The sequence below is a fragment of the Actinia tenebrosa genome, unplaced genomic scaffold (assembly GCF_029948245.1).
Source record: "Actinia tenebrosa isolate PJP-AT-01 unplaced genomic scaffold, QUT_ActTen_1.0 PGA_scaffold9__36_contigs__length_13948895, whole genome shotgun sequence".
Lineage (NCBI taxonomy): Eukaryota > Metazoa > Cnidaria > Anthozoa > Actiniaria > Actiniidae > Actinia > Actinia tenebrosa.
In genome coordinates, this window is record NW_028292586.1 from 13,459,779 (window position 1) to 13,473,220 (window position 13,442).

The window sequence follows — 13,442 nt, forward strand, 5'->3', positions numbered from 1 at the left end:
ATTTTGGATTATTTAAGTTTCTATTGATTGATTATTAACCATACTTCCAGACGTCGAGTTGAACCGTCGTATGGCAGTGCAAAGCATTTACGGCTACGCCAGAGATTTCGACCTCAACACCGCTATCCCAGGGAGGAATTACAGACTGATCAGGAAGCTCTGCCGAAGCCTAAGCCTAAGTCGGCTCCTAGACCGTAGATGATTAAACCCTTGCTATGACCAGCATACCGATGGCTTTGAATGCATACTCGCTCCATTCCATGTGGGATGTCAATTTCTTTAGACACACGTCGTCATTTATCGGATCATCGCTACGCGCCTAGACTGAAAAGGATAATGGGTAAATTACCCAGAACTTGCGTCATCCAAACTGCTCGCCAGTTTTAATCTTCGCTGCATGCTTGAGGCATGGTTTTCGCAAATTAAAAGGGATCGAAAACAGCGAGCTCAAGAAATGTTAGATAACACATGCGGCAGCTAGGAACTGTGAATTATTTATCCCCATGATCCTTTTGGGTCTAGGCGCGTAGGGATGAAGCCGATCAAACGGCAACATTTAGTCAAAGGACTGTATGTCATAGCCACCATAAGGCATCACTGGAATAAAAGATTTAGTCCATTTCTGTCTACCAACATGGTGGTCATGCCTTTTGTCATTGTGCATGTGACATCATAGCTATCTTGGTTTCTTCTATTATTTTAAACCAACATGGCGGTCATGTCCTTTTCTTTTATTCTCATGATATGGGTTCACACTATATAACTAAGGTAAAGCAACAACTGCAAAGAAAGGTTATTCTGATTTTATTTCTCAGCACAATTATTTTCATGTCTACACTTTCATTTCCTTGAGCTTGGCCTTCTCGATCTTAGCAGTAGCAGCCAAAGACTTGGGACCCATGATTCCACCTCCCCAGTGTTTTCTGATCTCATCAAAATGATCGTTATAATTAGTCTTGACAGACTCTATCAGGTTGTTTAGGGAGTGTTTGTCCTCTGGACGGACACCAGTAAAGCAGAGAGCAGTGGCAGTTTTCTTGTACACAACCTTTCCCAACCTTAAAAAAACAACAAAATAAACAAGTTTAAACTCTGGACATTTTTTCCTACTTAATAGATAGTATGACATTGATTTGATTCTTTCATTAAATGGAATCAAATGAGTATTTCGTCAACCTTTTAAAAACTCATTAATGATCCATGAAGGAAACAATAAAAATCATGACCATGAAGGAGGTTTTATATCTGATATTGATTTGTCTTCATTTGCATAAACTTTAACTTGGATTTTCTCTATCAAACTTGGTTCATTTCGTAAAGAATTCAGTACAATATGAGAACAAACATGAGTTTTTTAAGCCGTTCAATAAACTCGCAGATCATGTTTTATCGGGTCTAAAACCACTCGCCTACGCCTCATGTTTTATAGCAGATAAAACGCTCCTGCTCATTTATTAAACATTACATACTAATACCGACTTAGTCCTTTAAACCCATTCTTATTCAAGAATTTTCAAGGAGTTGGGTGGTTTTGTTTGGGGTAGTAATTATTTAGATCAACAGAAGCTTAAAACCCAAATATCTTGGCTGAGTTGGTCATGTTATGATTATTATAATGGAGAGTAAATCTGGTGGTTTACTAACCTTGCTTTGCTCTTCACAATACAATATGGCACATTCATCTTTCTGCAAAGGGCTGGAAGCCATACAACAATCTAGAAACAACATATCCAAAGTTCTCATATCGCAATGCTGAAATTTAATCTAGCATAACTTATGGTACACAACAAATAGGTGTATAGAATGTTTTACAGTGTTACAGAATAACCTTAATATATTCACCTCAATTGGGTCAACATCATGTGCAATGACTACCAACTGTGCCTTCTTGCTCTCAACTAGACCAGTGATATGGTTGATACCATACTTTACTACAACTGGTTTCTTGCCAGAAGCTTCATCTTTGCCTTCAGCTTTTTGTTCAGCTTTGGCCGTGAGCCTGACTTTCTTTTCCGCCTTTGTCTCAGGACGGTACTTGTGCAGAAGCTTAAATAACTGGGTGGCTGAAAGGAAAAATGTCATCTTATTGCACAAAATAAATGTAAAAAACTTCATACTAAAACATCAATTGCATCAAATCCTACAATGACCTTAGGCCTTCGCTACCATAAGTCAGGGCATGAGTAGCCCACAGACCAAAATCAAATTGGGTTTTGCAAAGGAATAAAAAATTGAAGTTTCCAGAGAAAAATACATGTATCAAGGGAGCGACCCAATAACCTCTCACATGGATGCTGAGTCCAGGAATCTAACCTGAGACTACAAATCTGAGGCAAGTGCGCTACCACTACCCTTTATCCCCCACAGCTTTATAAACTATTCTTGATTTTCACCTACATCATCTTGAATTTCAAAAGCGTAAATTCGATTTATCATGAAATACAAGTTTCATAATCTTGTAAAGCGGTCCAAACTACATATTCTGGCCAAATTTTATGGCTGTAAAGCATTTGGTTGTGGAACTATGGGCAAGTAAACATGAGGCAATTGTTGGTTTAAATGTATGGAGCAGCCATCTTGGTGTTCCAAGTTGGTACACCATCATGGCGGACGAAACTCCAAAGGCTTAAAATGATGGAATGTTTAATGTGTTTGACTATATTTCACTTAAATATAATTAAATAGATATTTTAAATATGTTTAATGGAAAATCTTTCAACTACAGTAGATTATCTTAATATTTTCATCACTATTTAGCTAGACGTGACGGTATTGTGTGACACAAACTCAACCTTCATAACTCGGGAACCAAACATCGAAATAACTTGAGATTTTTTCTTGTGACTTATAACACTGATTTCTAAAACATACTTGAGAAATGCCTTTATACGATCTATAGTTTAGATTTTGACGTTTTGATGACGTCATGTGAAAACCCACAATTACCATGGATAATGTACAAATACCAGTTTTTCAATGGCCCTGCAGTATCAAATTGTATGAAGAAAACAACCCTTGTTCTTACCAGCCTGTCTGTCCAATGTCTGCGCAAACTGGTTGATTGCTGGAGGAACCTTCAAACGCTGGTAAAGAAGGGCTTTTTGTCGCTGGAGTCTGACATATTTTGGCCATCTAACAAACCTTCCAAGATTCCTTTTTGGCTGAATGTCACCACCTACGTATTGATAATTTTGAAATCTTATCAAATACTACTTATTGTATAATCATAAATTCACACAGTTCTTTACTTAAGCATTACCAGCATCATTGCCCTTATTGTGTTTAAGAATAAAGTATTATTCAAAAAAGACTGGGAAATGGTAAAAGATCAATGACCACAGAATTGATATTATGCACCAACAATGGTTATCTGTTTTTCTATCTCCATAAGTCTCAACATGTGCTGTGAGCTGTAGGTAGTATGCATTAAAATATACTATAGCATTAGTGCTAAAGGGTCATATCTACACAAAGACTAATTATAGCTATTGATATTGATATTATCTGATATTGTAAGTCATACATACCAATACCAAAGTTCTTTGGTCTCTTTTCGATTAGTGGATTGACAGTCTTCTTGGGTACTGGCTTGGCTGCTGCATAAGGAGCAGGGGCCACCTTCTTAACCTTGACCCTCTTAGTTTTAGGCTGAAATAAAGGCAATATATACAATCAATATACTAATATTGATTGGATATAACGGGCTAACTAGCTATTAAAGTTTACAAGCCAGCACATTAGGGACAAACATATATCCATATATACACAAAGATTATTGAAGGAAATGATAATAAAGCTTATGAAAGCTTTCACCACAGACATCAAGAGTTCAACACTAAAGTCTTAAAATATAACATGCAATAAAATACAAAGACATTAATACACTAGCGAGATTTGGGTGAATCCTAACGTGATAACCATAACACTCAAATCAGTGAAAAAGTACAGCTTGTCTAAAGATTTTGCGGTCAAAATGACATACTGATGGGAAAGTTTTAACATCTTTATTTCAAATGAGTACTAAAATATTTTGCGAAATAAGGCGATGAACGAGATATAACTGGATGAAGTTCACATATTTCTCTCTTAGTTCTTACCATTTTTACAGATGGCGACGAAGAGGACAAGTCGCGCTTTGCACTGTGGGAAATTGAATACTATCCCATAATGCATCACAGCCAGCGGATATTCAAGATGGCGGACGCGGTGTAAAGTGTTAAGAGTATTGTTAAAATATGTCTCAAGCAAGATCTTTGCCTCAAAGCAAAGAAACTCTGTTAAAATCATACACTAAAAGGCTAAAGGATGATGTGAAGTCCATTCTTGATAATTTTACTGAAATATTAAAATGTTCCAAGGTAGGCAAAGGCGCTCATTTATAAATTATCAACCCTGCTAGACGTCCTAAACATGCACAAAAATGCAATGATCATTTCGATATTTAACAGGTTGAAGATGAATCGCAAGTGTCTTGTGTAACACAAGTGGTACAAGATCAGTATGAATGCAATGTTAGAGCTGCAAACATAGTGAGTGTTCGATTGTTTGATGGCATATTTTCACTACAGTTACCAGAAATATGCTTTGATAATCTTCTTTCTTATTAAATTTTCATTTCTTCATGAAAATAATAAGATAATAGGCTCTAACAAACTGGGCAAAATAAAGTGTGAAAGGAATTCTGGTAATGGTAGTATAATAAAGCTTTTTTAGGAAACTTATTATTTGATAACTTGACAACTTGGTATAATTATATCTTTAGGTCAGAGCTGGAGAATCATTAATGAAACTTGTCTCAGACATCAAAGAATTTCTGATCTTGAATGACTTTCCATCTGTGAATGAAAGTATCTCAGAGAGAACAACAAGACTATCGAACATGCAACAGCATACAGATAAGCAGTTGATGAATCTAAAAGAAGACATTGCTATCACGCTGTATGGATTAGAAGAAGCATTTTATTCATCACCATATCATTAAATAGCATTAACATAATTTTAGATATTTAACGTTTCATATAAATGCAAATAGATTGTCACAAAACTTGTAGTACATTACAGTGTATATGTATTGTAAATAAAAGTTGATGCCACAGTTTTGTGTCTTTTTTTGCTGAAGCAATAGGTACCAGTATTATTTTTGCTTAGTATCATTTAGCTGAATGAATGTCACTGCCTATTACAGGGGCGTAGCCAGAATTTTTTGAAAGGGGAGGGGGGGGCTGAAATTCAAAAATCTGCCATTTTGTGTGGGCCCCTTGAAATGCCAAACCAAAAAAAAGGGCTCTGTGTTTTACGCTTTGATTTTGCAAAGCTTAGCAAAGCAAATGAAAATTACCAAATATAAATTCCAAAAAGCCACCATGCCCCTCGCCCCCCCCATCTACACCCTTGTACTATGTGTTGTCAACCAGAGTATTCTATAGGCTATTTACATCATAGCATCATGTACTACCACTACCAGAATCCCTTGCTCCCCTCTTTGCTTAGCTAATTAGCAAAAATCGTGGGGTAAAAATTTGGATTGCAATGAATTTGCAAGGTAAATCTTGATTCTGTATCCAGTAGTATAGGGGATGGGGGTTCCAGCGCAACGACAACCGGAGGATTACCCGTCTAAAGTACCCACCTCGATTCGTACCGCGATTACCCGCATCCCGCGTCTATGTAAGATATGTTAGTCTATATATGGAGTGCGAAGATTGTAAAGAGTTTGTTTTTGACTTCTGTATAAAGTGCTTAAAACCCAAGTTTGTACCTACTAAGCCAAATAAGTATATTTGTTGTGGTAAGAAAATGCAAATAGAAGACGACACGTCAGCACAATGTTACGAGTGTGGTAAGAATATTCGTAATGCTGTACCAAATGCCACCAGAGAGCAATATTATGCTAATGGAGGTCGTAAGAAGACTCCATACAAAAGAATAAAATACTTCAGAGACTGGATGAGTCACATACAAGGTCATCAGCCGGTATATTTAGACAACGAAGTAATGGAAAGAATTATAGACCACTTAGAAGAGCCAACGCCACAAAGCCTGCGGAAAACGCTAGAAAAATTAAAGCTAGGGAAGTATTACAAAGCTATTCCCTATCTTTTATCTGAAATTACCGGTAAGTCTATTCCTGAGGTTTCTGATATGAGCAGAGCCGAGTGGATGTTTTGTCAGCTGAATAAGGATATTCCTTATTACCCTGATGTAATCTATGAAATATTTTACAAAATTGACCCCAACCACCCCCTGTTAGAATGGATTCCAAGGCGACAATAACATATTACGCGTAATTCATACGATGAATTTATATTACGCGTAATAATTTACCAAATAAGGTTATGTAAATAATTCATATTACGCGTAATTTCTAGACTGACGTTCGATATGTAAATGAAATCCTGTCTCGCTTTTTTCAAAGCAGATGTTTACTGAGCAAGCTTTCTTTGAAGCTCTTCTTTCGCTTCTTGATAGATCTTTTTGCGAGATTCCTCGGAAAGATCTTTTACGACTGTTTTTTTATTTCTTATGTCCGACTTTAATTTCTCGTACTTTTCCTCTTCGGCCAGAATAAGCGAGAATTCTACGTCGTCTATCTTTCTATCACGCAAAGCCTTTGAGACAAGGTCAGTGATCGTATTTACTTTAGCCCTTGACAGAGCTATTGTAGTGTCATGCTTGGATATTTTGCTTGACAACTGTTTCATAATACCCGTAGCAACAGCCGAAATAATACCACAGGCTGCCCCAACGCCGGCCAAAGGAACTCCAACGATTATTCCCGGCCCAGTAAGCGAAGTAGCAACGCCAGAGCCCGTTAACACAACAGATATGGATCCTGAAGTTATCGCAATCTTATGTAGCGTACTCCGGGCTCTGACGTACTTTTTTTGGACTTTTTCATAGTGTTTCGTTTGCCCTTCCAAGTAAGCCAGGATTAGATTTACCTTATTCAAACGAAAGTTCTCGGCATTCAATTCATTATGTAAATCAGGATAGAGAGGAGGTGCTGATGCTATAACATCCATTATATATATAATGTACGACGCTTTTGGGAATGATATACAGGACAACCAAAAATACTGGAATTGGAGAGAATTTAGGAAAAGGTTTCCACATGCGGGTGCTAGTAAGTTCGAAAGAAGACCCGATGGTATTTACTATAACGGTGAAAGAATGTACAGCAATGAGGATTTAAAACCTACGCTGGTCGATCAGGTGAAGCATTTACCGGTTGTACAGCCTAATTTCCCAAGGGATTTATTAATGAGCAAGGAAGATTACCCATTTTACGATGCTGAAGGTGGTGTAAACGAATTTGAAACGATGGTAACGTTCCTGAAGATTTCAGTGGGTAAGCAATCATTTGACGTAGTAGTAAGGAATATCTATGGGGATACGATGTTAAAGCATACGTCGGGTAAAGAGGCCAGGGAATGGTTAGCAGGGCCTAATATGCGATATTGGCCACAGCAGTTAAACTTTGCTGTCTGGGCTGCCACTAAAGGTTGTGGTGTTGCCGCGGACATGTTCCACATTTCATTTATGCGGTTTCACGTTGCCTTTACGGTTAGGAGGCTGTTGAAGGAACTTAATGTACCTTTACCGGGAGATAAGGCATTTAATCCAATGAATAACCGATATGACGCCGCAGCCCTGGAAAGGTTAATTAATGAATTCAAACCACAGCAAAAAGATTTTCGTTACAAAGAGGGTAAGACGCATGGGCTGGGTATAGTTTACGTTTGGGGTGCCAACGGTGAGAAGCCAGCCGACTACGGACATCAAAAATACCCAAGTAATGAGTTAGAGTTTGGTGATATGGGTGGCGATAAGAGTAATAATTCATTAATTACCAGAATTCAATCGAACTACCTAGGCACTTGGGATCCATTCGTGTTGATGAAAGGAAAAGGTTTAAGGAACCTAGCCAGGATCAACCGTAGCATTGAAGCATTCGTGTATTGTATCTTAGGAGCGCAGGTAAATACCCGCAGCCCCATCATTGGATCCCAAGGCGCTTCGCGGGAAACGCAAGAAGAATTCCTAACTTTATTTGAGTCAGCAATAATAGAGAACGACATATCTAAATCAGTGCAGAGATATCAATTGGCGGTGCAGCAGTCTAAAGTGCGACTGGATTACGCTTTGTCACCTGGTTGTTGGTTAATGCCGAGTAATTTGGTTATTAACACCAATTCCGTTGTGGGTTATAACAATAAGCTGCAGCGAGCTACTAAGGATATGAAGTTTGGGGTGAATGACGTGAACTCTGACATGACCAAGAGCATTCCTCACTTCGTAGAGAAACCAAAAAAAGAGGTAGAAAAACCATTAAAAAAGGTGCTGCCAAAGAAACCAGTAAAGAAGGTTATACCCGAGGAATATAACCATAACTTACTAAAAGCCGGCTTAGCAGCTGCAAGCATTGGTCTGAGCTATTATATATGGCGATGAACAACCCCTACATGGCTGGAGTAGATTGTGTTTATACGACTTACACAGGCGAGAAAAAATACACCCAGGCATCTTGGGTTGATGTTACGGGTATGTCAGTGAATTTGAACTACTCGGGAAAGAAGTTAATCCTTTGTAGTATTTGCATTGGCACGAGCAGCCATGCCAACGTAGGATTTAGGTTCCTGGATGACAACGGCGTACTGCAGCCTATGCGTACGAAAACGAACAACAGGGAGCCTACGCATTTCTCCGTAGAGCCGCCGGTGCATAGCACCGAGAATTTATCGGTTTGGACTTTTCATATGGTTACTGATTGCCATGGGAAGGTAAAGCTGCAAATGCGTGTAGATGATACTGGGAGCGTTTGTGTAAATAGCATAGAAGATCAAAGAGATACGGCTTATAATCACAAGACCATTAGCACTCTTACGGTGCTTAGCCTTTAAATATATGAACCCACACGTAAAAGAAGATTGGTTTTTTCATTACCTGGAGGAATATTGGCATCAGGGTGACGAATGGATAGACATTTGCACGTGGGTTAGAGTTGGAGGGTTGGGGTTAATCATATGCACCACTAACGTTAGCGCATTTAATGACGCTAACGTTAGGTTTAGGATTATTGACGAGAATAACCAACCATTATTACCTTACAGAAAAAAAGATAATAATAGGAACTTAGCTCATTTTACGTATGAAGCCCCCAGAAGTTTAGAAAATATGGCGCCAGTAACGTTTCACATGATAGTTAATTGTCAATATGCAAAGCTTCAATTTTGTCCAGACCACATGGTAGGTCCGGGGCACCCTGGTATCGCCATGATCAATCGAACTCATGACAAAAGTGCTACTTGGAGTCATAAGACTATTTCTACTATGACTGCCATACCCTTGATACCAAATTATCAAGGCGGCGCGAATACTATCTTTACTTATCCCCCGTCGAGGACGCTTCGGACACCCGACAACGATAAGCCACCAGTAACGTACCCAGATAAGATTAACCCTTCATCTTCTTCAAGAGTACCACGCCAATAGCTACTACCAAGATCCAAACGTTATTCCCCACGAACTTCAATAGTTCTCCGCCGGCCCTAAGTGCCAAGGAAACGACCGAACCCAGCAGCCCAGGCAAACCGGCTGCCATCTTTTTTCCTAATTCCGTTAGTCCATTACCTAATTTTTTTACGCCTGCGCCTGTAGCCTTAAGCGCGGTCATAATAACTCCTACTACGCTCGAAATAGCGACCGCGAATGCCAGTGGAATACCATACTTCAAAAGGGCTCTTTTTACCTTTTCCTTGGTGGTAAGCCCCAATTCTCTTTTCAGGTTTTCCTTTTGCGTATGTAATTCCGCAAGGCGCTCCTGAAGGGTTTCTACTTCCTTTTGGGCAGCTTCCCTTTCCTCTTCGGGACGATTTTGGTCCGCAACTACTTCCTGCTGCCGCTCTATTTGCCCCTCCAGGTCTTCGACGGCCTGTTGAAGTTGTCGTATTCGTTCCTCCGCCACTGCCTTGTCCACCATTACTTGCCTTTCTCTGTCAACAGACTCCATCAATTCTTTTCCCAAGCGCTGTAGTTCTGCGTCTTTTCCCGCCGATTCATTCAAAGCAGCCCTTAGCTGATTTCTTGCGACGCTTTTTTCTTCCAACAGCTTAGAAAGCCTAGCTCTAAAGTCTGCAATTTCGGCGACATGGCTTTCAGTTGTTAACCTACTTTGTTTCATGAATTCGTCTTCTAATTCTTCTATACGCCCCTGCAATGCTTGGTTTTCCTCCTGGACGGCATTAAAGTGACTATCGACATTACCCCCTTTCTTGGTTGCTTCGTCGAGTTGTCGCCTAAGGTCGTTGATGGTTACCTTATTTTCCTGCATTTCCTTTTGAAGTGCTTCCTTTTCAGCTTTTACCTTTTGCAAGAAGCTCACCAAGCCTCCAGTCGCGTCGCTATCTTTTGGAAGTTCTTCAAGTTGTTTGCTTTTTTCCTCTTTGACGGTCTCTAATTGGTTGAGTTTTTCCTGGCGCTCCTCTTGCAGTCTGATTGCGGATCTGAGGGCATCTTTGTAGCCAGGCTTCGAAATACCTCTAACAAAGGTCCTTTGAGCAACTTTTGTTTCCTCTTGAGTCAAAGTGCTTAGCATCGTCAAGTTGGGCGTTCCAAGCGCATTTGTGACTCCTTTTGGAAGCTGGTTGTTAAGCAGGCGGGAATTCTTCCTTTGATACAGGTTGTGCCATTTTTCTCTACCCGATTCTCTAACTTGAACCTGCCCTTTGTCTCCTATTTGGAAGTCCAAAGTAGCCAGGTTTATGTTTGGGTATCGCTCTCTTAGGTCATTGAGGAGGTCCGCTGTTAAGTCCGACCGCACGCCAAGGGATTCCATTTGTAAGTATTCTGGAATAGGTGTGTGGGGGTTCTTAGACCTAAATTTATCTATCAAGGAACGCATAGCATCGCGGGCCCTGACGCCATATTTACTCAGCAATTTATCAAAAAGGCCTCGGGGGTCTACATTGTCATCAGGAAGCAGGGTTTCATATTCTTCGTCGTTAATGTCGACTTGACCTTCTTCGGTAAGGGGATCGAAATCCATTCCTTCTACTTCCATTATATATGATAAGCTCAAAGTTAAACCCCAATATATTACCTAAGCAGGTTGGCGGACTGAAAGCAGAACGCACCTTTCATCGGGTCACCTTTACCCCCAGCAGCGCTAAACCTGGAGAAACGCTGTACGTAGGTGTGCCTCGACTAACAGATAACCTAGTATTAGTTCCTGGCACCTTGGCTTTAAGGTTTGATTTGACGGTGCAACCTAACGCCGCAGATGAAAGGATTATCGTTAACAATCTTGGTCGCAACATTGTTTCAAAGATGCGAGTAAAGTTTGCCGGGGAATCCCTCTTAGACTTAAACAACTATGACCTATACACCACTTACAAAGATCTGTGGTTGACTGCATTCGAAAGGGCACAAAAGATAGAGCAGGGTATTGGTAGCACAATCTTACGTAAGGTTAGGACTCCTACCAAGACACAACCTACTGACGGCAGCGGAGAAACCGCAGTGGCAGATGCAAAGGCCATTAAGACAGCCTATGGTACTAAATACGTAATACCATTGGACTTTGAGGCTATTACCAGCCACGGAGTTTATTATCCTAGACAGTTGAGTGAGTTGCAGTTTGAAGTGACCTTAGCCAACATAACTAACATCATTGGCGGGTTAAGCACTGCGTTGTCGGGAAGTATTCCTCCATATGCCATTACCAACCTGGAATTGCAGTATGAAACCATACATTCCGAAGATCTAGCACGCAGCGCTGGCATGGAATACAGCTCCGGAAAGGCTTTCTTGTATGACCACGCGGTAATGTACAAAACCTTTAGTTTCCTGGATAAGACAGACGCGGTAATTACTCAGAGCATTAATTTACCACGTCGTAGTCTTACAGGGCTGATGTTGGTATTTATCAAACCTTATGAAGCCGGTAAGCGCGACTCTGAAGCCTTTCATAACCCCAACATCACCAACGTCGGGATTAGCATCAATGGAGTTCCAAATAAGGTGTATTCGCAGGGAATGAAGCCCTCAGACATCTACAGGGAAATAAAAAGAAAGTTTGGGGATCAAGTTGCACCCGGTGAGTTCTTTACCGATAAGTATGCATTGTGGATTGACATGCGAACCACCAACGACGAGGATTTACATGGGCAGGGATTGCGTCTGGTAAATACCCAGGACGGCATTACCCTGGAAATCAAGCGTGACTTAAACACTAGTGCAGGCAACTCAGACAAGATCAACGCATACGTCTTTGTGGTCTCTGACGCGCAACTGAGCGTAGAAATGAATCAGCTAAAGAGTGTTGCATATTAATGCGCTGCGCTCCCTCATCCAAGAAAGGATAAAAATATCCCTTACGTATATAATGCTTCGCGTATTCAAAAACAACAACACCAAACTGCAATGCATAGTGCAAGGCGATAAACTTTATTTCAAAGCGAAGGAGGTGGCTTTGGCGTTGGGTTACGTTAACTCTAGGGACGCAGCTAGAGCACACGTCTCAGAGGAAAACAAGGTAACTTTGGGGTCTATAAAGGGTGTCAATCTGACTGACACCCCTAATGCGCAACCACATACCGTTTACATCACTGAAATGGGTCTTTATGAGTTAATATTCGGATCTGAAAAGTCCGTAGCTAAGGAGTTCAGAAACTGGGTGTTAGGCGATGTTCTCCCTACCCTCAGGAAAACAGGTAAGTATGAAATAGAGCGGCGCTTTGACAGTCCTAATAAGTTAATATTCAAAATAGAAAATGAATTTGACCTGCATAAGAAGGTCGTAAACTACATACGTCGATTCCACCCTATCCTACTGCTGGCACCAGGTCTTGGAGAACTACAGGACTCAGCTAGAAAAAGAATAGTATGTTGGCAGAAAGGTTACCAGGCGGGTCAGCCTGACATCTTAGTTCTCAATGCACATAAAAAATATAATGGGTTATGCTTGGAGTTGAAGACACCTAAGGGTAACGGCGTATTATCCTCAAAACAAGAGGCATTACTCGCACAATACAAAGCAAATGGTTACCTAACTATGGTGTGCAATGATTATGACCTTATATGCAGGGAGATCGACCATTACGCGGAAGGCATTCGCATACCTTGTCCTTGGTGTGATAAGGCTTTTAAGACGCAGGATACGTTAAGGACTCACCAAAGAATATTTCATAGATATAATGATAGTTGAACAGACACACTGGCGTGAATTAGTCCAAGGCATTTCATACAGAATAAAAAATTATGTTGTGTTCGAAGACATTAGCCGTTTAAGGTTAGTCTTGGAACACGACGGTAAAGAGTGCACACTGTGGGCACCGGACTGCGTGCGGTATGTCCTTCAAGGTGAGGAATTCACACACATACGCAGCTATGGTAAGGTCAGCGGTCGATGGAAGTTCGACGTTGAAAGGAAGGTAGATGCTAAT

The 13,442-nt window shown here is 40.4% G+C and overlaps 2 protein-coding genes across 2 annotated transcripts; one reads left to right on the top strand and one right to left on the bottom strand.

Moving 5' to 3' along the window:
- Nucleotides 1-788: 788 nt before the first annotated feature.
- LOC116298215 (large ribosomal subunit protein eL8) lies at nt 789-4,139 on the bottom strand. Its single transcript, XM_031706598.2, has 6 exons — nt 4,098-4,139; nt 3,528-3,648; nt 3,026-3,175; nt 1,843-2,063; nt 1,645-1,715; nt 789-1,058 (listed from the first exon to the last, which is right to left on the bottom strand). Exons 1-6 carry the CDS (start codon nt 4,098-4,100, stop codon nt 833-835), a joined length of 792 nt encoding a protein of 263 aa, XP_031562458.2. The 5' UTR covers nt 4,101-4,139; the 3' UTR covers nt 789-832.
- Nucleotides 4,140-4,188: 49 nt separating this feature from the next.
- Nucleotides 4,189-5,095, top strand: LOC116298216 (mediator of RNA polymerase II transcription subunit 22). The gene is made up of 3 exons (XM_031706599.2): nt 4,189-4,358; nt 4,449-4,529; nt 4,763-5,095. Exons 1-3 carry the CDS (start codon nt 4,236-4,238, stop codon nt 4,979-4,981), a joined length of 423 nt encoding a protein of 140 aa, XP_031562459.1. The 5' UTR covers nt 4,189-4,235; the 3' UTR covers nt 4,982-5,095.
- Nucleotides 5,096-13,442: the final 8,347 nt, after the last annotated feature.

Bases quoted from the DNA above. Each gene is read 5' to 3' on its own strand.
- LOC116298215 (XM_031706598.2), bottom strand. The intron at 3,176-3,527 runs GTATGTATGACT...ATCAATACGTAG, and splicing joins ACCAAAGAACTTTGGTATTG to GTGGTGACATTCAGCCAAAA. The intron at 1,059-1,644 runs GTTAGTAAACCA...TGTTTTTTTAAG, and splicing joins ATTGTGAAGAGCAAAGCAAG to GTTGGGAAAGGTTGTGTACA.
- LOC116298216 (XM_031706599.2), top strand. From the start codon at position 4,236: ATGTCTCAAGCAAGATCTTTGCCTCAAAGCAAAGAAACTCTGTTAAAA. The intron at 4,359-4,448 runs GTAGGCAAAGGC...GATATTTAACAG, and splicing joins AAATATTAAAATGTTCCAAG to GTTGAAGATGAATCGCAAGT. The intron at 4,530-4,762 runs GTGAGTGTTCGA...TTATATCTTTAG, and splicing joins ATGTTAGAGCTGCAAACATA to GTCAGAGCTGGAGAATCATT.